Raw genomic sequence first — 23,357 nt, forward strand, 5'->3', positions numbered from 1 at the left:
TGGCCAGGTATTTTTCAAACTCCTGTTGCTGAGGAGGAAACTTCCTGCAGGAAAATTTCCCAACTCCCATTTGCAAAGTAATTTGAAGGACACATTGAAAAAAAGTCCTTGGTGGTGAAAATCAGGGCACTGACTTGATTAGAGTGGGGAAGTTGGGCCTCTTACAGCGCTTCTGGCATGAATGAGACGAGAAAAGCTTAGTTAGGTACAAAGAGACAATAGCTGTAGTTTTGTTTTGGTTTATTTATATTGCCAATTAAAACCTATATGTGTGTTCAGGAGGTTTTGAGTACAGATTTTAAAGGGAGTCAACAGCTCACAAATCATAATTAGAGCGTTAGACTTCTGATTATTTTCCACTTAGAACATACAAACTCTACATATGCTATACAGATATTATCCATTGATGGTTATTTAACCTGCCCTCACCAACCACCCTGGTCTTCAGGATCCTTAGTTTTATTTCTCATTTGCTTCTCTCTTTGAGCAATTCAAATTTTTACATCTCAAGGTTCAGACTGCTGTTGTAAGGCAACTTCAATGTGATTACTACTCATCACATATGGTGGTGAGTAGTACTTCAACAACAAAACAGCCATGAGCAGAATCTTGTATGTAAATGCAAGAAAAAATTAAAAATTTAATACTTATAATGCAGTTCAGAGTATAATATATTACCAATACTTTCATAAATACATACATTTTCATTATTTCACCATCAGTAATAAAATATAATCTGTCATTAAGAATGTAAGTACTGTACTCTGCTAGTTTAAAAAAAATAAATTGAGGTTCCTGAAAGTAAAAATCAGGTTTTTCCCTCCTTCTCTAAAAGCTGCAGTCTCCCTGGAGATGTGGATATTCTACTAAAGTACAATTCTGGGATTTTCTAATTACTTTTAATATCAAACAGTATTCATCACAGGCACAGGATATATTAGCTTTTGCACACAAGGCACAATAAATCCAGGCTAATGTTAACTATTCATAAATACAGTGTTTCTCACTTACAGACACATTGCAAAGCTACAGAACAGAAACAGCAGTTATGATCTTTTTTAAAATGTTCCTTCAATGCTTCTTCTCAAGTTGATTACACAGCCCATATTTTCTTTTCAGATGACCTAATGTTAATAGTCTAAGAAGGAATTACCACTTGGAGAAAAGAAGGTATGAGAGACTGAATACTATGAAGGCCTTCACTGCTTACATATTTGGATCATTCTAGAATTTCAGGAAAACCAGAACCTGGCCTTCAGGTTTCGGTACTGGGCTAGAGAGGGGGAAATGTAATTCCGTGAGTCTCATCACTGCTGTTTATCAGACAGATTTACTAATGTCACTTCTTAAAAAAACCCCAAAAATTAACTTTTACTCCATCTATAGTTTAAATTAGCCTTTATCTTAAATTCTTTACCAACAGGAGTTTCTGTATCTGGAAAAGAGCCACTTCTAAAACTGATATCTAGACACTGAAAAATGTTGAATTGAACGTCAGTTTTGGCAGTATTTTCCCACAAATTTCTAAGGGGATCTGTGTCTAATTCTGGGCTGTTGGGCACATTTTACCTCTCCTAGGTTTGGGTGTGCATCCTCCCTGCATCCCAGTTTCACAGCAGTTTGAGGCTCACACAGGCATCATTCATCTCTGCTCTGGTTTCCATGGAGCAGATTTCCAGCAGAATCTTCTTATGTTCAGTTTAGGAGTGCCTTACGTTAGGCCTTTCTTTTCCAATACTTATTAGTCAGATTTTTAATTTCAATTATAGTCATCTAAGCCCAGAACAACTCCATTTCATTTCAGTGGAATTATCCTGGATTTACTCTGTGATAGCTTTGATCCAAATCTGATTTTTTTTTTTACCTGGACAGTTCTGGTTATATATTTCACATATAAAATCCTGGTCTGTCTCGCTGAGAACATGTAATTCTTTGGCTTCAAGATTCTAGAATTTTCATAATGTAAAAGTTGTAAAATTGTATCAGTGTGGAAAATACATGTTAGGGATGAACATTGTTTTCCAGGTCATGAGATCTGAATAAGGTTGTTTAAAAAAAAATAGTAGCAGAGAAAGAGAATAACTGCCAGCATTTTCCACTCTCTTCAGTCTACCAATCCACTGCATTGTGCTACCCAGAAAAGCTGAATTTCATGCTGGTTCTGCTGAAGAGAATGATGCTATCAAAATTTCTGACACTGTAGCTGACAGTAGTGTCTTGTGTCAGTCACCTGCTCAAGTGTTACTGGGTTTTATCAAATTCATTGGTTATCCCTTTCTCCATCTGTTATCTGGGAAATCAATTCCTTATGGAAATAGCTATCCTTCCCAGTTTGCACCCCAGAAGTGAGAGATTAGGCAAGACAGGTAGGAGCAGACCATGTGCCCAATTAACTGTCCTGATCCATTTTCCCTGGTCTACTTGCAACTTCCCAACTGTAGCAAGTATGCTTTAAAGGGATGGAGGAGGAAAGCTGAATAGTTGTGCACATTGCTCAAGAGGCTGTAGAAGTTAATGTGAGCATTAAAAGGCAGATTGAAATGCAAATGTAGAAATGAATCCTACATATTATTTTTCTTGGAGCAGCTACTTATGTTGTTCTTATTTACACAGCAATAACTGTCTGGAATTTATGTTTTTAAAATGGCAAAAGTACTTTGTGATTTGATATTGTTCTGACTTTCACCTCTAACTTTCATTTTAGGTCTTTACTGTGCCTGCATTTGATGTATCAATGGTTTGTGTCAAATATATGTGATTTGACTTTCTCAGAAAGAGGTTTTCCAGTATTTTCATTTTCCATTCATCACTCTTAATGTAAGAAAACCACTGATGGGGGCACCAAAGCTGATTTGAGGGGTTTGTTCTCTTACTTCCCATATTTATTGTCATTTGCTTTCTTGATTGCTAGCTAATTTGAGAAACTAAGAGTGATATTTTTGACGTCACATTTCTTAGCACATTTTGTCAAAGATTTATTACACCATGAAGTAATCAAAATGGTAGCCATAAAAACAAATCACAACTCAGTTTTGCAGAACGTATCTTAGAGACTATTTTCAAGTAATCACTGCTGATAATACCTTGATTAAAAATACAGAATACCAGGTAGCACATAGCTTTTGGCAAAACTCTTTAGGAGGAGCTTGTCAGGGACCTCATTATGAATGATCAGTCTGGAAACCAATAGCCAGCATAACCTATTTGCTGGAATTTGACAAAACTGCAATTTTAAAAGCAAACCCCTTTCTATTTAGGGGAAAATAGAAAACCTGCCAGAAGGATGATTAGTAATCAGTTAATGCTCATTCTCCTAAGTCTGGCTATGCAGTGAAGGAAGTCTTGAAGGTCCTTTGTCCTTTGTTCATTTACAAAATCTCTGCAGCAAGTGTATCATGACATGATAGAGCCCCAAATCCTGGCAACATTTGTGCATGCCTATTCAGATACCACCATATTTAGAACCTGAACTAAACTTCCCCAACTTGGGTTCTTCTTGCAGTCATAGTAATGTTAAATTAATTGGTTATAAGTGCTCTTTGAAGAAAGGGGGGGTGTGCTAGAGGTGAATGGGAACAATGGAGGGAGCAGCAACCCTTCCATTTCCATTACTTGGTTGAACAAATGCTCTTGACTACAAACTGGTAACAAATGACAGCTCAGTTCTCCTTGGCTATGTGCATCCTGGAAACAGGCAAGATGAAACTACAGTACAGAGAAGGAATGGGTATGGTTACGACTCAACTTGCTGGCAAGGATTTTGATACTGCAGCTGGGCTATATAACAACAGGTTTTGTACTTTCTTCCTTCATAGTTTGACTTTCCCACCTGCACCTAAAATAAAACTTGGCAACACAGAGAAAGCCAGTTAATTACCTCATCTCCACTTATACTTCACTGCTGTTACTGCTGGTGGTGGTTTTGCTCCCATGTTTTCAGAAGATCAGTTGCCAGCTGTGAGATGTGCTGCCAGGCAAACTTGATGTGGGTGGATTCCACTGTGCGGGAACAAATAGCAAAACGTAGCACAAACTTCTCTCGCAGGTGGCATGGGACCAGATGGATCTTCTTGGCATCATTTATGCTTTTTAGAAGTGCCTCATTTAGTTCATTTGAGCCCTGAAATAATTGTAATTCAATGAATATGGCAATGAATTTCAGAAACAATTCTGGAAAATGTAAATCCCACCAAGCAGCCAAGCTCAAGTAGCACCAGTAACAAGCAGACACCTTCTCATCTCTCAGTGCTTTGCCATCAAAGGATCACAAAAAGATGATGATGTAAGAGAGAAGTTTTGGGCCACAAAGAGATTTAGGGATTACTTTCAGTTTAGAAGCAGTACTCACACTGGGGCATTTGTGATAGCTGACTGCGTTTTTATGACCTGAGGTCGTGAGCTATGTTAAAAACATTCATTATTGTATCTGTGTTATTACACTCTTCTTGGATCTAATCAAACAAACATGGCAGGAAGTTTTGCAGTGAGCTTACTAACTTTTCTCACTTAAGCATGGCTGCTGTGAGAGATTCTTTTAAATATGAAATCTTACCCTTAATTAAAAATTTTTTAAGGTAATATATCCCTGGTGTAAGGAGGTTTCATATAATCAGTGGAAACCCTAAAAAAGTATTTGCCTCAATTCTATAGGAGTTACCCACCACAGAAGCCCTCAGAGGAAGTATCTTAAGTACTGTGCAACCTTTACTCCATCTGTTACACTGGTGGCAACACACAATTGCGAGAGATTCTGGGAGCATCTGCATTTTTACTGCAGTGCCCCCTTACTGAACACAGTCTGTGGAAAAAGAGTTGCAAATGGACAAATCCCTCTGTTCAGCAGCAGTTGTGTTACTGTGGCAGCATTGGTCTTCTTGAAAACATCCTGACGAGAAAACACCTCTGAAATCCAATTGTGACTTTCCTGTTAGCCTTTTCCATATAAAGCCAAAGCATAAGGCAGACAGTTTCCTACTGGCAGCAAGGATAAATGTATCATTCTCACATTTTTAGATCATATTAAGAATTAAGAGTTGAACCCATGTCAAAACTTTGTTCTGTCTTAGCACAAGTTATCATGAATTTGGTGTGAAGTCCTAAAATTCATGGCTTAGCCTTACTCTTCTAGGAGATATTTATGTGACTGAAATGCTCCTAACTAAGAAAATGGACCACCTTTGGTGTTTTGTAAGTCCCCAGCTATTACAGGTCAGTCACTGCTGAAAATGATGTTCTGCTTTCTTATCAAAAGCAATGCATTATTAAAATGACAGTCCTCGCTTTTAATATCAAATGCACAGCGCTGACTTTCAGGCAATACAAGCAGTTACATGATGTTAAGTTGGCAGGAGGAGGGATAAAGATTAATTTATCTTTCTTCTGTTCTACTCTCACAGCTCCACCTTAGGGCTGCTGTGACACTCAGGTGTCATTTCAAATTGAAGTTGGTAGTGACTAATCCTCTCCCAGAGCTTTGAGAAGGCAGCTTTGATTGAGTCTGTGAGCTTCAAGAAGACAGCATTCTCACCCCCTTGGAGAAATTACTAGCTTGACTTGTATTCATCTGCAGTCATGACAAGGAGGCCTAAAACTAACCCTTTGGCATGACATATTTGATGAAATAATTATAATATGAAAGTCATAGGTAATTAGTCCATTTGCTCAACAGTGTGAAAGGCAAAAAATTAAAAGTTACAGCTAAGCAAAAAAATTTAAAAGGGCTTCTCCAGAACAAAGGTAAGTAAGAAAAAAAAAATCATACTTTTACAGATGTGCGGTATTATATAGTTCAAGTCCCCTGACCCTTAATCCTACTGCAACTACATAAAAGTTACAAATATCCTGCTTCTAAGATGTATGAATTGTATGAATTATATGATTTTATGAATTATAAAAATGACAGAAAGATTTTTGAAGGAGTGATATAAACAGCAAATAAAGCTGTTAAAATAGCTATAGAAACCTCCTAATTTGAAAGCTTGCTAGGCTTTTTTTTTTTCATTTTTTGGATCAACATTGCTCTTTTAACACTGGTTTTCAGTGGAATGAGGCCTTTATTCTACAACTTGTCCAAAGGTTTCTTTACTAAAGGTCCAATATTTACCTCCTATTGTAAAATTCTCTTTCCCTTTAGATGCAATTTCTTCCTCTGAATCATGAAGGACAGGAGAACAGATGTAGATGAGCTACTGGTCTGATCAAAAGTGACAATTCCTGTGTTGCTATGCTCTATTTCACCAGAACTGTTCCTTCAAAGTAAATGTAGAGCACTGACTAACAGCTGTGTCTGGATCTGCAAAACTAGTGTTTGCTTGTTCCATGTGAGAGAGCAGACTGCAACCAACATTTTGTTATTGAGCAATAAAAGCCACAGAATCTATCCCGCAACATCTTTTAAATGTTATTGTTAGGAAAGAGATTATATTCATGTTTCCATTGACTGAAAAAACTACATCTGTAATATGTTTGATCCCTTAAAAACAGGGTCTTTTTAAATTTTGATTTAAACATTTTAACTTCAAACAAAACCATTTTCCTGTTCCAGATGAACTCACCATTACTTTATTATTTACTTGTTAGCTTCTTCAGCCTTTTGCATCAAACTCAGGTAACTGGGGCAACTGAATGACTGAGAAAAGAATTTGTTAAAAATAAACTACCCAGAAGGAGAAAAGATGTGGTTGGAAGCCTTCACAAAAGCGAAAAGCTCATTTAGGTATCATGTTAACTAGAAAACACTAGTGCTGTTGTTGTTATTGTTGCTTGGTGGTCAGATCCAGTGTTACAATCCAGTCCTCTGCAGAGGCTTTAGCTGCAAGCTCTTCTAGAAAATGACTTCTTTACCTAAACTGAGACACTGATCCCCTTGTAATGGCTGATTGAAACAAATGAGCTCTCCCAACTACTGCAGCTTTCATTTTCTAAGTACAGAATGAATTTTCTAATTTCTGTTGGGCAAGGTCTCCACATCAATGAACTTGGCACTTTGAGAGATTTTGGGGAATAAAAGGCCAAACAGGGCAAAAGGATCATGTTCAGCAATAAAAAGCAGACCAGGAAAGCTGGCCTCCTATGCAACCTGTTCTAAACACATCTTACTTCAATTTTCTCAGTTTTACCATCAAATTTTATAGATGAAAAAACAGTCTTTAAAGAAAAGTGTTTAGTGCTCTGATTTTTATCTTAGTATTTTTAAAATAAAACTGAATATTAAATATATACACATAAGAAATTAACTTGACAAGAAACAAGTAATACACACTCACCATATTCAGCAGTCTAGGGAAATATACTAAAACAGTCATCTTTATCAAAGCTCCTCACACATAGAATGTAAGTCATTTTATATGACTAGTTTAAACATTTGTTTGCCTTGACTGTATGTTTCCATACCTTAATATGCTTTAATTTCTCTTAAGCTTTTGATTCAATTTTAACAAAATTGTCTAAAGCTTTTTTCTTCCATCTGCTTTGTTCTAAACAAACTCGCTTTACTTTCCTTAAAAAATAATGAACTACAAAGACTATATTCAGCTGCAGGTTCTGGTGTTGCCATAAACCACCAGAGAAAAAATAGGAGATTTTCGCTGCCTTACCTTCAGCCGGAAGCAGACCAGTCCCAAAACAACCTCGGCACAGATCTCAAACCTTTCATCCTGAAGGACTAAGTGTTCAAACTGATGCGACAGCCTAATGTGCTGAGAAGAGAAAGAGTATCTACACTGAATACATTTGATTCACCAAGAGAAAAGGTGTGCTGAAGTATTTTCCATTCCTCTGCTCTGTTCCTTCTGCTACTGTGTGATAATATTCACATATTGCCATCTGTTTGTGTTAACTTCATCCCGTTTATGACTCCCAGAGACCATATGGAGCCATTGCTGTATTAGGATCTCAGTCTGTCTTAGGCAGTGCTGGTCTACTTCTTGAGACACTTCAGCACAATTTGATATGATACCACATTAAGAGTAAATAATTTTAATAATTCTCCTTTAGGTTTTATACCACTGTTAGTTTAGGGTGGGAATGGCTAAAGAATCCAGAAGTCATTAGAGGGAAAGGGGGAAGTGCACAGATAAACAGGAGGAAAATTGTCACAATTTCAGTGAAAATTGAGCTGGAAAGATACACTTTTTAGAATAGCCCACTTAATACGAGAAATCTGTGAAGAAAGGGAGAACTTGCTCACTATTCTGACCTGGGTGCTCAGGTTCAGTTGAAAAAAAGTTGATGGCAATATAATGAAGAAAATGAACAGCAAATCTCAGCAAACCTGTTGAGAAGTTACTGAGGGAAAAAAGGATGACACTGGGCACCAAGCTAGAGCAATTATTTTGAAGCAGATGAAACCAAAATTCAAATAAATAGGAAAAAACCAACAGACATACTAAAAACCAGCTGGGAAGTCTTATCATTAGTCAGTGATACTTGCATACTCATACAATGTTTTTCTTTGCTTTCTTTCAAAGAGAAAAATAATTTAAAAGCACTTTCAAAAAACCAACACATATCCTCATCAGATATCTGCAGTACCCTATCCAGTCCCCCTCCTACTGGCTATATCATTAGCTTAGTGTTCACTATTCTAGAAAAAGCCAAAAAATACAACCAAACTATCAACCAAAAAAGGTAAGGCAACAACAGAAACCTGCCATTTTAATTATAGTTTGTCTTCATGCAATAGCCAGTCTATACCAAAAATTATCTGAAACACCTAAAAGTCATGTTTAAAGATTTTTTAGCTTTTATATATTTAGGATTGCAAATAATTTTACAAAAATAAACAACTAAGCCCATGCTTTTGCACTTTGACTTTTTGTAACTTCAAGGACGGCTATTAAACAAAAATGAAACATATTACTTTGGGTCAAGGTTAAATGTGGAATGTATCATCTCACAGTAACTTCTTTCAAAAGGACGAGGCAAAACAGAAACTACAGAAAAGGGGAAAAAAAAGAAAAAAGCCAACACATTTTGCAATCTTAATCATAGCTTTCTGGTGTTTTTTAATTTCTTGACATAGAAAAGCATAGTTTAAATTGAATCAAAATATTTCTTCAAAACCTTCATATTGGGCTTACTGGTACCCTATGTAACCATCCAGTTGTTACCACTTCTGCTCTGCTGTTTGTTACACCCATTTATCATCTCCCTCTAAAATTAGCCTGAAAGCTCTTTGAGTCAGGAATGAAACCAATAAATCCTCAATCCCTTCCAAGGCATTTGAATGTTCTGCTAATACACAGAGCATGAATTTACTGCTGTGAAATCCAACCAGAACTATCAGCATACATGCAGATACTTGTATGCATAATAAGTGCATGAAAAACGTATGTGGAATAGGCACAGGAGTTGTAATGGTCTTTTACTGTCTCCTCCTATCCTCATGTTCTATAGCTTTAACCAAACATGTCTTTTACACAGCTCCACAAAATTCTGCACTGCATGTAGCATGTCTTGGAAAACAAAGCCATAAAACAAATCATGTTCAATGAGATAAGAATTTTACAACTGTCCAGCTGAATGTAATCACCAGCTGAATTTCATCAAAATTTATCCAGATAAAAATTGAATAAAGCAAACATTTAAGATCTGGCTTACTGTGAGAAGTTTGTGCTAGAAAACTCCAGACCCAAGCTGTGCATTTTATAGTAGGTACTTATGTCCACTTCTTGAACTAAATGATTTTTCAGGAATTTGAAAGAAATAAAAGCAAGGGAAAATAGAAAATTTTTAAGTAAGTCACAAACCAAAATTCTGGAGCTATTTTGCATTCATGTCTGGATGCAAATACTTAAATTCACAGCAAGTCTTAACAAACAGCAATAATTGGTAAAGACACTGGGGGGCACCAAGCGTTTTAGATTTTACTGAATTGGAATAAGAGAAAGAGGAGATTTAACTGGAGTTTCACGTGTATAGCTTTGCATAAATACAGTTACCCAAGGCCCTGCACCTTTGAACTGTAAGCTGTTATCCTGAATTGCTCTTACAGAGATTGCTGCAGCAGTAAAGTTAAATATTATTAAGCCTGGAAGTTAAATATTATTAAGCCTGGAAGTTCAAGTTCTGTGAAACTGCAGGGCATTCAGGTGTCACACGTGCCTCTCTAAGTCCAAAAGCTGTACCCACGCTCTGGATGTGAGCACGGCAATAATTCACAGGAGGACACGTGTGGCTTTAGTGCTTCAGCTTTTCAAAACAGGCAGGTACACTGTGAAAATAAAACTGCCAGCCCTGAAACTCAGAATAGGAAAGAAGGAGAAGTAAAAGACTGACAGGCTGTTCTCAGTTTTCTGCTGAATGTGTACATACCAAGCCTGACCTATGGATGTCTTAATCTTCCAAGTGCTTTTGATTTTGACATCTGTGTCAAGCTGTGTCCCTAGCACCATTAACTTGAAGTTGGCATTCAAATATTATTTAACTTTTCAAAATTATATTATTAGAGCTATTATTTGATTTAACAGAAGTGTGGACATAAGCAAACCAACTCATATACTGTTTCTAAAATTACCATTTGAGCAATCCCTCCATCAGGTGCGTTCTCAGAGTGGAATCACACGGACTGTGTTGGTGTCCTGAAGTATCTTGGTATGTAGGAACAGAATAACAACCCCAGTCTTTGCAGTGCAATTTAGCTTGAAATAAAGAGGCTTCTTATGTGTCACTATTATCTCAGGTACGTAACCTTTGTTCTTCTCCAGAAGAGTGAGAAAGGAAACAAGGGATCTAATTAATTTGGTTATTCTGGATTAAGGGAAATGTCTTACATAATCAGTAATAGGAGCAGTAAACTTGCGAGGCACTAAGATGTGGTCCCTATTTAAAACTGTATTTTCCTATGTATGTCTGTGAGTAAATAACTATAATTATGAACATAAATTTAAACGCTTCTGCATTGAAGTGTTCAAACTGAATTATAATTTTTGAGCAACGCCTTCAAAAGCTAAAATAGCTTTTGATTGCAGGGAGCGTCTCTGAAGCATCAGAGTACACTACTGTGTATATGCAGATAAACATACTGCCCTAGTCTTGATCACTTCATACTTTTTCTTTTATTAATTTCACTTCTTTGCTTGCCTTAGCCTGCATCCCACTACACTGAAAGGAAATGCTGTCACAAGAGTCTTCTTAACAGCCACTTGGACTGTGCCACTCTGCAGTTCAATCTCTAGTATTGCTGTTCTTTACAGTTCCAGTTTCTTGGACTCTACTGTTAATTTTTAATGGCATTCATTATCCTCAGTACACTGATTACTTCTGGTCCTAAGGAGGATTCCCTTGAGAGGAACAAGGAACAAAGGAATAATAAAGAGATGGTCAAGCAGTTTGCAAATGAGCCATTTGCAAATGAGCAGTTTGGATTTCACATTTATACAGACTCTGAGTGGTTGGCATCAGTCCAGAAGACTGTTGTTGTTGAGTTTGCCCTCTTTTTACATCTACTCTGTGGCTTTAGGACTTAACTCCAAAATTTGTATTTGTCTCTCCCCACATCCTTCAAAGATGACTATCCTCCCCTTTACCACTGCTTTAAAACCTATACTTTGCAATAGATTAATATGACATGCTGTGTGTGAAAAGAGTGCATAACTGGAATGTTTGGCAAAAAAAAAAAGTTACTGAATCTTAATCCAAGTCACACATTCTCATCTCCTGGGAATATTTTACTTCCTAAATGCCCTCCTCAAGCAAGTGCCAAGTTGCAGTGGTTATCTGGTCATTTTGATGTAGACCTTAAAGCTGCAAACACAGCAAACATATATTCCTTAAAATATACTAATAAAAGGAGGGTAAAAATAATTTTTGTGACAGTTTACATCAAGAAAAAAAGGTTTTTGAAGAGATGGTTACAGACGTCTTTGGTCTCCCACACAGAAACTTGCTCCCACACAACAAATAGGGTGGGTTCTGAAGGATCTACAGTGCTTTTTCCCTCTATATCATGTCAGAGGCTCATTGCTCTTGAAAATCTCAAATCCCTTTGTAAGTAACAACAGGCTGCACAGAAGAAGCCTGACTAGAAACCTATAAACACTGCACAGATCTTCCTAGAGTTTTCCATGACTTAGGAGCAAACCTAGGCACCTCCTTTCCCAGATTCCAGCCCAAGGAGCAGCTTCAAACACCCACTCTTCTGCCCGACTCTGTTACCCTTTCCTTGGGGCAACTCCTCAATAACACAAGAGACAGAGAGAGCAGTTCTTCCTGCTTCCCCAGCTCCAGCCCTCTGGAGTTCTCCACTGGGAGGTTGCAATACCTGCCTTTGTCACTGTCCCTAGGTCTCTTCTCGTTCCACCTATGTCCACTCTATCACCCACTCAAATGCATCTCCAAATCATCAGATGCAGCTTCAGAAATAATTCTGGCATGTATAGAGCTTCCCTTAAAACCCAGCTACAAGTCCCAAGTACACAGGAGACAGTACCAGCCCAGGAGCAGGAACTGCCTGCAACTGCCTTGGCTGGCAGTGGGAATATAAAAACTGTTATTTGCAAGATGCTACAACATGTTTAAAAGAAAACAGCTTCTCAAGGCCAGGCATGGGGATGAGCAATGTTAAAATTCAGCTAACAAGTGAAGCTAAATTCCAAATTATTTTTTCATTTGGAAACTTGTCTATAGGTTTGAAAATTTAAACCAATGTCAGGCTGGTTTAGGTACTTCATTACTACTCTACCAAAAGAAAAGTCATCACAATCTACCTGGAGCTCGTGATAATTTCTGAGAAGATGGGAAAAAATACAAGATAAGAAACACATTTTTAATTTTTATTTTCCAGCTAGTGATACGATTTTATCAAAATATCTGAAAACTCACAAGAGATACCTTAAATTCTGCTATGGAACAAATGAAATGCAGTTATTTTTTGAAATTTAAGTTCAACAGAGGCTTGCTGGAGATACAAATTAGGTTTATTTTAAGATGCTTTGGAACCCACTGAACCAGCATTCATTAGGAGTGGGTAAGGAGGTAAGAGGAGAAATTAATTTTATGGTTCCAATTTCAAGATGTATACAGTGAGAAAAATTCTTCACCTAATTATCCCTCTTGTCTTTTCATAAGTTATTTTTATATCTGTAACGAAGAAAAATTTAGTCCTTAGAAATATAAACCAAACACACTCATTTCAAGAAGCCCTTGGAAATCTTAGCTGTCTGAACCACCCTTACAAATGAGGAAACATACAAGGGTTTTACTTTGGAGTCAATATCTTTAAGAAAAGATTCATTTGCTTACCCTTCCTGAACTGAATTGTCACAGAAAATATCAATGCTTGGTCCTCAGCTATGATTCTATGAAGACAAGCAGCTTTTGGCAGGACAGGCAGGAAGATATGTGGGAAACAGGGAAAAAGGGAATTTTTTGACTGTAAATACTGACCTGTGGAAACCAGCCTGACAAAAGGCCATGCAACTGATATGAGTCTTCCAAAGCTTTTCTTAGGAATTCTTCTGTTTAGTACCAAAACTGAAAGGAATGTATGTCTGCAAGGAATTTGGTATGCTAGGCTAGGCCCTTAGCTAATGGATATTTTTGTAAATATTTAGAGCCAAGTCATGGATCTCCCCTCACTAGAGGTTTCCCTGAACTCCATAAAGATGGAAAGGTATGCTTGAATTTGACTTTACTGCTACAGAGGAAGTATATATATAATTTAGATGGGCACCACATGTGTTTTTTAGTGATTAAAAAACCCTCCTTTTTTCATCAAGAATAAACTTAGTACTTCTAACAGTATCAACAGACTGTAAATTGTACACATTCTTTTTTTAACAAAATATATTTTAGACAGGAAAAAAAGCAACAGCAGAGGTAGACATGCCAAATAAGTCACTGTATTCCTTAATCAAAATAAAAAATCCTATCAATGCATGCATATTAATAAAATAAAGAAGTAATAAAATATCCATGTGTAAAACCATCTATGTGCTCTGGCTTAATTTGAGAGGGAACTGTGGTACCATACTGTAGAAGATCCAAATTCTGAGATGTTTCTTTCCTAAAGATGAGCACAAAATGAATGGCACCTTTGCTCCGGCCATGATACAAAATGGTGACCTTACATGGGGCAAATGAGCAGCACCCTTGTTGAACTAGCTGCCCCAAACTGTTTCCTGTGCTTTCTGATGTGTACAGAAATCATGGAGAGCAGCCAGGCAGCCAGCTCACTTTCCCTTGCCATCCCACCATAGAACCAAAGAAGGAAATTCCCAGTCACCTTGCGGATGTGCTCCTGCAGCCCCTTGACCCCGTACATCCTCAGCACGAACCAGAGCTTCAGGGAGCGGAACCTCCTGCCCAGGGGGATTTGCCAGTGCTGCAACCCAGAGAGAAGAGCCCGTGTCAGAGGCCACCACTGCAGTGACACAGCACAAAGTATGCTCTGCCATGGTTTTGAAGTGACCCACATTGCCACATCCTATGGGCAGGTGCTGGAGGTGGATCAAATAATAGAAGAAATATCTATTCCTGCTTTATTAATCCCTGTTTATTAATGCCATTTAATACTCAAAATTTTCAAATTAAAATTGGCAAAGGAGGTTGGAGTCAGAACAGAAGGGTCATGAGGCAAATCAAATTTTCTTTGTGCATCCTGAATTCTCCTCAAATGCTTTAGAAAAACAAGTATCTGAGAAACTCATGTACATTGGCTTGTTTAAAGTTGTGGGGCTAGCATCTACAAAGACAGGCACATTTTCCATTTCAAAACAACAGTGTTTCCATGGTAAAAGATTAAAATAGAGATGCTTTTAATTTTTTTAAAATAGTGTTATTCGCTATGTCAAAAAGAAAAACAAAAAACCATCAAACCCACAACTTTAGAAAATTTCTTTGTACTGCCTAAATCTAAAGGTATTGCACATGCAAGACAATTTCTGCCTTTAAACATTTTTTTTTTCAAAAAGAAAAAAAACACCCAAATTTCTGTTTGTTAAAAAATTTAGTGAGCTGCATCCTTCTGGTAAAGAAACATAAAGTTTGGAATTTTATGGTAGTAATGGAAAATAAAGTCTGGACAATAAAAGAACATACAAGTAATAGTATTAATTATTACATTGATGTGTACTTACCCGATAGTCTGTTACAAGACCTGGAAATTAAAGAAAAAATGTTCACATTGCATCATCATCACAACAGCCAAGGACTTCAGTCATTCTAATGTTATTGAAAAAGCTGTATTTTAGCTATGCTTTACATCTGCTGCAAACCTCTGCATCATCAGTGTCAACAGGAGCACTAAATATCTAGCTGGGTACTTGGCGGCATCTTAAATGAAGGTGCTTGCAATAACCTTTGTTCTTTAGCTAGTCAAAATATGCCACTAACAAACAGTTTACAGAAGAAACACTATTTTCCTTTCTGTATACTGCAGATACTGTGGAGATGACAGATCAAATATTATGTTTCTTTTCTTCCTGCAGGGAAAACAAGCAGTAGATAAAATAACTATTATTAATTTTGGTTAAACAGTTTGCAGAATCCCCAGACTCACCTCATAACTCATTCTCTGCTGTGAAATGGCTTTGCCTTTACCCTAGTGAACTGGTAACAGTCTTTAAAATAATCCACCTTTTCTACTCATGCATATATTTGTTCCCAATTCTTCAGGATATCTAGTAAGTGATTTGAAAAATTGACTCAGAATTTGACATGTTCCTGCTTGGAGAATAGTATTCTGCAATTTTTTATGGTTTTTTCTTTTGATGGAATGAAAGTCCCTTACACAGATGGACTAAGCCACAAAGTAGTCCAGGAAGGCAAGCAGAGGGCATTATCAGCTGTCCTTTTATGTAAGCACACAGTGTCAGGATTCACCTGCCTTTTCTTTGAATCAAGGAATTCAACTGATTTCACAGTAAAGTAAACCTGAATACAGTCAGTTACTTGCTTTAAGCCAGTAAGAGACATTAAACTGGTGTAATGTTTAAAGCACTTCTCTAGAAAGCATCTGCTTAACTTATTCTGCTTTATTTCTCTGCATTGGAGTATAAGCTTCATAGGAGAGTATGTACTTGGATTCCTTGGGAAAATGCTAAATGTCCCTGGAATTGTTAAAATGTTAACTGGAAGGTTGAACTGTAGCTTCTGAATTTGACCAGTATATGCCATTTACATAATTTTCAGCCTTTATATTTTCTAGGGGAAAAAACCAAACAACTTTTTTCTGTGTTACAAGCTCTCTTGCCAATGTTCTCTCATTTGCAGCCAAAACACAGGAAAAAACATGGTCCTTCTTTCCCTGTAACAGAAGGACATTAGGTTCTTTAACCTGTCACTATGTTGGTTTCCAGGTGGTAAAATACCTCAAATCCACAAAAAAACCAACAATCATCAACCTGTTTCTGGTCTTCTGGAAATGAATGTGGTTGTCTCTGCTTGGTAACGAGGAAAATTGACAACATTCACATTCATCTGCATTGTAGCAGCCATTTCTGTTTGATAGCTGCAAGACTGGTAGCAAAGAGAGTAAAGCAACTGGTGACAGATAAATAATCCTACGCTCCTGTAAGGGGCTATGTCTAATGATCCACAACAACGCCTTTCACAAGCTGTGAAGCAGAATGTAATCAATGATTAGTGCTTGATTCCTTGATTACAAGCCTTAGTCTTACATCTGTATTTAACCAGGACGAATTGCATTGTGGGAGCGTATGTGGTGTTCACAATAGAGTATAAAGCTGCACTCTTCTAGCACTGCCATGAGGATTTGACCTATATCCTGGGTTGCCAGGCAAGCTAGTATAATCTTTCTGGTGTGGTGATGCAAATCACATAAAATTATAATTAATGACAAAATAAAGACTCTCCCCTTGGGGACACATATAATTGCCATATGGTTAATAAGAGTAATTGCTCATGGACAGAGATATTTTTCCGCTCATTTAAATTCTTGAGTGAGAGATAAGTGAATTCAGAAATACCACTTCATTTACTTAGTAAACCAGGATAGGAATTCTCAGACCTGAGAATACTGAGAACTCAAGACCCTCAATTTGTATTTGTATGCAAGTTGTATTTTCAGGAGTGCTGACATCCCATAAATCACACAGGGGTCAATGAGGACTGCAGCACCTTCATGTAGCAAATTTGACCATGTTTATTGAAGGAGTTAGTGTGGGTTGGAAGTTTAACCAGAGGCATTTGCATTTGAAAGTGTTGTCCAACTCCTTAGAAAATTGATATCACGTGGGATTGGAGCATAGAAAAAAACATGGCATCCCTAGACTGCTAGTAATCAGTTTATCTCCTTGAAATCAGTATGTTAGATCATATAATATGCTATCCCACTTCTGAAGGCAAGATGAAGGCTAAAATACTCTTTCTCCAAGGGGGTGACAAAGTTTTTAGGTCGACTAGGTGGCCTTACTGAAACTACCTGTTTTTAAGAAAGGTTTGGTTTTCTTCAGGTGTTATTTAACCCAGGTAAGACCAAAAGTTCTTGTATCAGCACTATCAGTTGTCCCAAGAGCATATTTTCATTTTAGTTTAGGCTGGAATTTTTTCACCTGAAGATAAATATTTTTAATGTGTATGTTAAGTAAAAGCTAATGCCTTAAGTGTATTTGCTGTAACTTGTATATTCCATTAGAAAAGGCAAAAAAAAAGTATATATTTTTTTCTTAATAATTTGAGCCTTTAGAGGGTGAACATCAGCACCAGAATTACTGCTTGTTCCTGTTTATTGCACTGTTCTATGTTTGCATTCCTTGGAAATGGAGGAAAGGAATAAAATGCAAGGTTTATGTCAGTTCAGGATTAAGGCACATGAATCCATTTTTCCTAGGATCTTTTAGTGAATAGTGGAATTCTGGATGGTATTAATTTAAATATCAATGCGTTCATAGCCATAGCAGGATATACTTCTGAACACAGATCAGCACCAGCACTTCCAGGAAAACTATGAGGTTGAGTATATGGTAAGACCTTCTACAGATGATTCACACTCTTCAGAAAGTTATGAGGGAACTTCTACCATATGTTGACTCTCCACTGCAGTGACCTTCTTCATAATTATTCAGTTAATAACCAGATGTGTAAAAATGGGCTTCAGGAGGGGAAATACCACTCTGCAGTTGCTAGGTATGTGCAAGGACCATCACTAATCCATTAAGGAGCTTTGTACAAAGCCTGAGATTTTTAAGTTCTTTGTGAGCATTTTGCAAAGAGCTTTCATGAGCATTTTGTACCAAACAGATAGTCTGCACTTACTGCCTTTGCCTACAGCCAGTGTAAGAGCATGAGGGCTACAGCATAATATCCCAGAAAGCTATCACTCAAAAGCAGAGCACAGACAGCAAACACAGTTCACCCCTTCTTTGTAGTTTCTGGGAGTGTTTTTTTCTTCACATGTGTTTCTGAAAAATTTGAATCAGAGCTTGCATGAATAACTAAGAAAAAAAGTCACAGGCCTTAGAAACTCTAAAACTAAATCAGATCCTGAAATCATTCTGGGGAAAGATGTGTTGGGGAAGACAGGTTAGGGGACTTGTTACACAACACCCAATAATACATTTATCTGACAGCCAAAAGATAATGAGAATTTTCTCAACACTCCTGCAATCAATCAGTGGTAAGTCTGCAACTGGGGAAATCCCAATACAAAAGTAGTAATGCATAATGCTTTATGAAATTACTTTCCTTGTACTGCTTTTAACTAACTAAAATCTCACTAGACAAGTATTTGCACTTTAATGAGCTTAGCTCCCTAGAGTGATCAGAAAATGGAAACGGCCTCCTAAACAACTTGGGTAGTTTAGGAATTGCCGTTTTCATCTTAAGTCCTTTTTTATTCCCATTAAATATCAGAGTGCAAACAATAATAATAATCTCATTTAATTATAAAATTACCAGACTCCTGATGGTGATGCTGCAGGTAAAGAGGTTCTAATTTAAAGGCACCTATTAAATCTGATCTTTTTTTCACCCTGTATAAAAAAAGAAAGAAATCAAATTGAGAAATTTAAGAATAAAGACTTAAGGGATTAAATTTCCACAAGAAGTGAAGTCAAATTGAATGTGTTTAAACTGGCATATTTCCTGAGCACAGCCTGTGCCATTTTCAGTGCTTTTTCACAGCCATATCAGTACTGTACTTACAAGCAGTTAAGTGTAAGGCTCAGCAGGAACGGGCAGCATGACTGCACGACTGCATATTTAAAAACAGACAAGAAACAGACATAGAGGATCTTTTTATGGTGATAGACACTCACACCAGAATGTGAGACTAACTGAGGCAATGTTAATGTTTGCAGTCAACAGAAGTTGTCTTGAAATTACTGCAGTACAAAGCTGCGTGGGAAGAGCTGTTGCTTCCTGAACATCGCACAGAGCCGCGCTGAGGCTTTGGGGGTGCTGGCCACTGTCTCTCCATGCTGCTGTGGAAGCAGCAAGAGCAGCCACTGGAAGGGACAAGCCCCCAGTTCTGACTCTGGCTCCCCTCTTGCACCACCCTGCCATTAGCTGGATCCTCTACACAATTCCTGACAGACATTCTACAGCACAGTGTTACACTGAGAAGTGTAACTTACTATTGCCAGCTAAGGGGTGGTGTGACTGGACTGAGGTTCAAAAGCCAGTGTGTCCCTATTAGAAAGAATAAACTGTGTTTTGTCAGTGATTAATAAAAAGAGTTTTCTGGTTCATGGTTCATGCTGAGTAAGACTGACTCACCTTCACAAATGTTGGGGTTTATAGAGGCAGAAGAAGAAACAATAATTCAAAAAGGGAAAGACTGCTACATCATTATATTATGCCTATAAATATATTACAAAGTAAGCAAAAATTATATCAAAGCAGGGATACTCTAAAAGACAAAAGTCCAAACCTTTTTTTCTATGTTTTAATGGTTTAATGTAGAATTGTAAATTTCTAAGTAAAAATCCAATTACCAATATTTTAGTGTGTATGTATAAATGCACAGGCCAGTACATTCTCCCAGTCTCAGTCACATCTAGACTGGGGTAATAAAACATCTTATTCAAACAAACAAAAAGCCTTCATCTCTCTAATGGTAAGGGAAGTACCAAGGCCAACAGGTAAGTATTTGCCCTCATGGGAAGTACATAGCTGAAAATAAATAAACTTATGCATATGAAAAATAGCAACAGATTTTCAGATAAAATAAAAACAATCAACAACCTAATTATTGCTAAAACTGTCCTGTGGACAAAAGGAAGAAAACAATAATTTAAAACAGGTTTAATTAGGATAAATATTTTTAACAGATTTTAAGTTGTTCTAATGTAGTTTATTTGAAGCATTTGATTACTTTGGTGTATATATATGTGTTCCAGTAGCTCATTCTCCATGCAGCTAATCCAAATTACAAGCAATGTCTTAAGATGTTTTGTGAGCGCTTTATTTCTTCTCCTGTAAGATGCTGTATTAAACAATGGGAAGGGTAACTATTCTGTGGCAACATCTTACTTAGAACTCACAAAAATGACATGGAAGTTTCTGTAGGCAGGGAATGCAGGAAGGGTGCTGCTGCATTCTGCAAGCCAGTCCACACCTCAGGCAAGTCCTAAGGAGGTCCAGACCAGAGTGCTCAGTGCTTAAGGTCTCTGCCATAATGGTGGCCCCCCACCCTGGAGCCAAACCCAGTGTGTTGAGTGAGGCAGCCCCTAAGAAGTCTGATGCTGCCACTCAGATGGAACTGGTAAGGAAGGAGATGTCAGTACAGGTGGTAGCTTGCAATGGATACCCAGATACTTCTGGAGAAAAGGCTGGTACGTGCACAAGGTGTGCACAGGTGGATGACCTGTTGTCAAATGGCTGCATTACAAGACACAGATAACAGGCTGTGTGGTAGTGGAGGGACTCAAAAAATATGTGGCTCCAGAACCATCCACCTCCAGGGGATGCACTGAGCTTGAGACACCTTGGACCCTGGTGATCAAAAAAAAGCAGGGCTCCAACCAGCCTCCACCCTCCAACATCCAGAGCAAAATCAGGTATGATTCTTTGGAGGTCTAAAGATGTCTGTGAGCAAGGCAAACAAGGAGAGCCTACATCAGGAGCCATGTGGTGGTTACTATAAAAAGAAAAGTTCAGTGACTGTAGTGGGTGGCTCTCTGTTAAAGGGGCTCTGAGGCATGCATCCACCAGCCTGAAAGATGTTCCTTGACTACCTCTCCAGAGGAAAATCATAGGGCTAGATGATCTCCAGAAGTCCCTTCCAACCCTAACGAATCTGTGATCCTGTGAATATGTATTTCACAAATTATGCTGGTAAACTCGAATTTTTTAAGGCTGGAGGTTATGCTAATAGACCAAGACCTAGCCTAAGTAGCACAGATTCACATATTAAGTATTCATAATACAAAATGCACAACAAAACTCCTGGTGAAATAAGTAGTGAAAATCTGTGAGAAATGACTTACTTGAATTGCACATCTGCAGCTTTTAACTGTCTCACTCTATTTTGTGCATATGAACCAGCAGGAAAATTTCAGTTTGTGTTCAAGTAGATTGTTCAAGTTTGTTCAGCTGGAGTTGGCAAGTGAAATACAATTTCACTTCAAGCACTCTTCAAGACCAGGCTGGATGGAGCTTTGAGCAACTTGGGCCAGTGGAAGATGTCCCTGCCCATGACAGTGGGATTGGAAGTAGATTTCAACCCAAACTATTCTGTGTTCTATGATCTACAGATAAGTATTTCCTGTAAGCACTTTCTTCCAGTTACAGAAACTTCCCAATCAAAAGTTAACACTTGAACCCTGAAAACGGTAATAAAAGTCAAAAATACCAAGACTTTGCAAGATTATTATTTTCACTCTCCCTAAATGAAGACACTTAGTCCTATTTTATAATATTCCAGAGCATCATTTAAACAAGTCAGGCAAAACTGACTGTAGGTTCAAAAGAAAGTCTCTAAAGGACTCTGATATTTGAGTATAGAAAATATACCCTTCTTGGTCTGGCTTTATTAAATTCCTTTTTATAGGAAATAGACTGTTCTTTTCTGTATATCAGGAAGTCTGAGAATATTTTACAAAATGTTTATAATTAAATTGTCTCCAAATCTGAAACTACATCAGTGCCACATATTGCACTGAGAAGTTACCTAATTACATCACAGATCTAATGGGTAGATTATTTTAATCAGCTAGCAGAGAAAAGAAATGCAATGTTTATTGGGGAAAGTGCTGAGGAGTCTGAGTTATTTTGAAGTCTACTCATCAATGGATGCTCAGATTACTTTGGTTCTGAAATGGTGTTCAGTGTTTACTGAACTCCTCTTTCCATACTACCACAGTATCTTACTTAATACTTTTCATGGATCCTAAGAGAACGTATTCTTCACAGTTACTTTTTCTTACCATCCTTCATCCTTTATTATTACTTTTCACCTCCTCAGGGAATTTTACAGTTGGTAAGACAAGTGAATTTTGGACGTGGGTCTTAGAATTAGCTGGACAAGGGACTTGGCTTCAAGCCAAAGAGCTTAAGTGTATATTTATTCTGTGTTAAGTGAATAACCCCTATACAAAAATGCCTAGCTGACTTGAAGCCTGAGTGGCTATAGTCGTGAAACTTTTACTTTGAGTAAGGAGATGTTGCAAGGTCTCTTCAGAGTCCTTCTACTGGAATCTTCCTACCTATGAAAACAAGCACTTTATGCAATTTCTTATCTAAAAATAAAAACAAAAAAACCCAACAAGAAACAAAATGCAGAAAAAATATTTTCCTAAGTCTAAAGTCGAAGCTTTACTAGGAATAACCTAAAGTCACCTGAGATGGGAACTCACAGTGTGATTGTATATAACTTGTTTTACTGGGAAGCCAGATAAAATGCCTTTAACATAGTTCCACAGCATTTTCAGGGAAAGCAGAATTAATGAGAAACTGAATTGTTAGGGACTAGACTGTGGTTCCTCATTGTTCTACAAACATTAAAAAAAATGACAGTGTATTGTCTAATTTGCAAGTGGCTGTGTTTTTAGCAATGTCTTTGAGTGATGAGAAAAAGATGGGAGGAACTAGGAAAGGAGTTTGTTGCATCATCTTCCCACTTCCTTACATACGGAGACACAGCACGTTATGGGGTGCTGCCACAACTGATGAATTAGGGTCAAAATGTAAGCCATCTACCGTAAGGAAAAAAAAACCACAATGTGTAGGAAGATTCAAAATGCCTACATCAGCTGAAATATTAAAGTAAAAACCATAATATATTACCTGAAAAGTCAACTTTGCCAGGGAAATTAAAAGAGATGAAGGTTAACCAAAAGCAACTGAGTGATCACTGTCTTACATTAATTCCTCTTTTAAATAAGGTGACCTATTTCTGCGTGATGTTTGGAGTCTTCTTTTTTTCTCTTTTGCAAATTTTGTTCTTTTACAACTGA

At 37.5% G+C, this 23,357-nt stretch overlaps 1 protein-coding gene across 3 annotated transcripts in view; it reads right to left on the minus strand.

Moving 5' to 3' along the window:
* Nucleotides 1-223: 223 nt before the first annotated feature.
* Nucleotides 224-23,357, minus strand: part of DDC (dopa decarboxylase) — a 63,129-nt gene continuing 39,995 nt past the window's right edge. For all 3 annotated transcript variants that reach the window (XM_071454828.1, XM_071454820.1, XM_071454811.1), the window contains 5 exons: nt 18,856-18,932; nt 15,078-15,097; nt 14,225-14,323; nt 7,596-7,697; nt 224-4,120 (listed from right to left, as the gene is read on the minus strand). In XM_071454828.1, the coding sequence (XP_071310929.1) occupies nt 3,905-4,120; nt 7,596-7,697; nt 14,225-14,323; nt 15,078-15,097; nt 18,856-18,932 (514 nt within the window). In that variant the 3' untranslated portion in view covers nt 224-3,904. The remainder of the gene's footprint in view (nt 4,121-7,595; nt 7,698-14,224; nt 14,324-15,077; nt 15,098-18,855; nt 18,933-23,357) is intronic.

The sequence above is a fragment of the Agelaius tricolor genome, unplaced genomic scaffold (genome assembly GCF_023055355.1).
Source record: "Agelaius tricolor isolate 1412-34295 unplaced genomic scaffold, bAgeTri1.0.p SCAF_2, whole genome shotgun sequence".
Lineage (NCBI taxonomy): Eukaryota > Metazoa > Chordata > Aves > Passeriformes > Icteridae > Agelaius > Agelaius tricolor.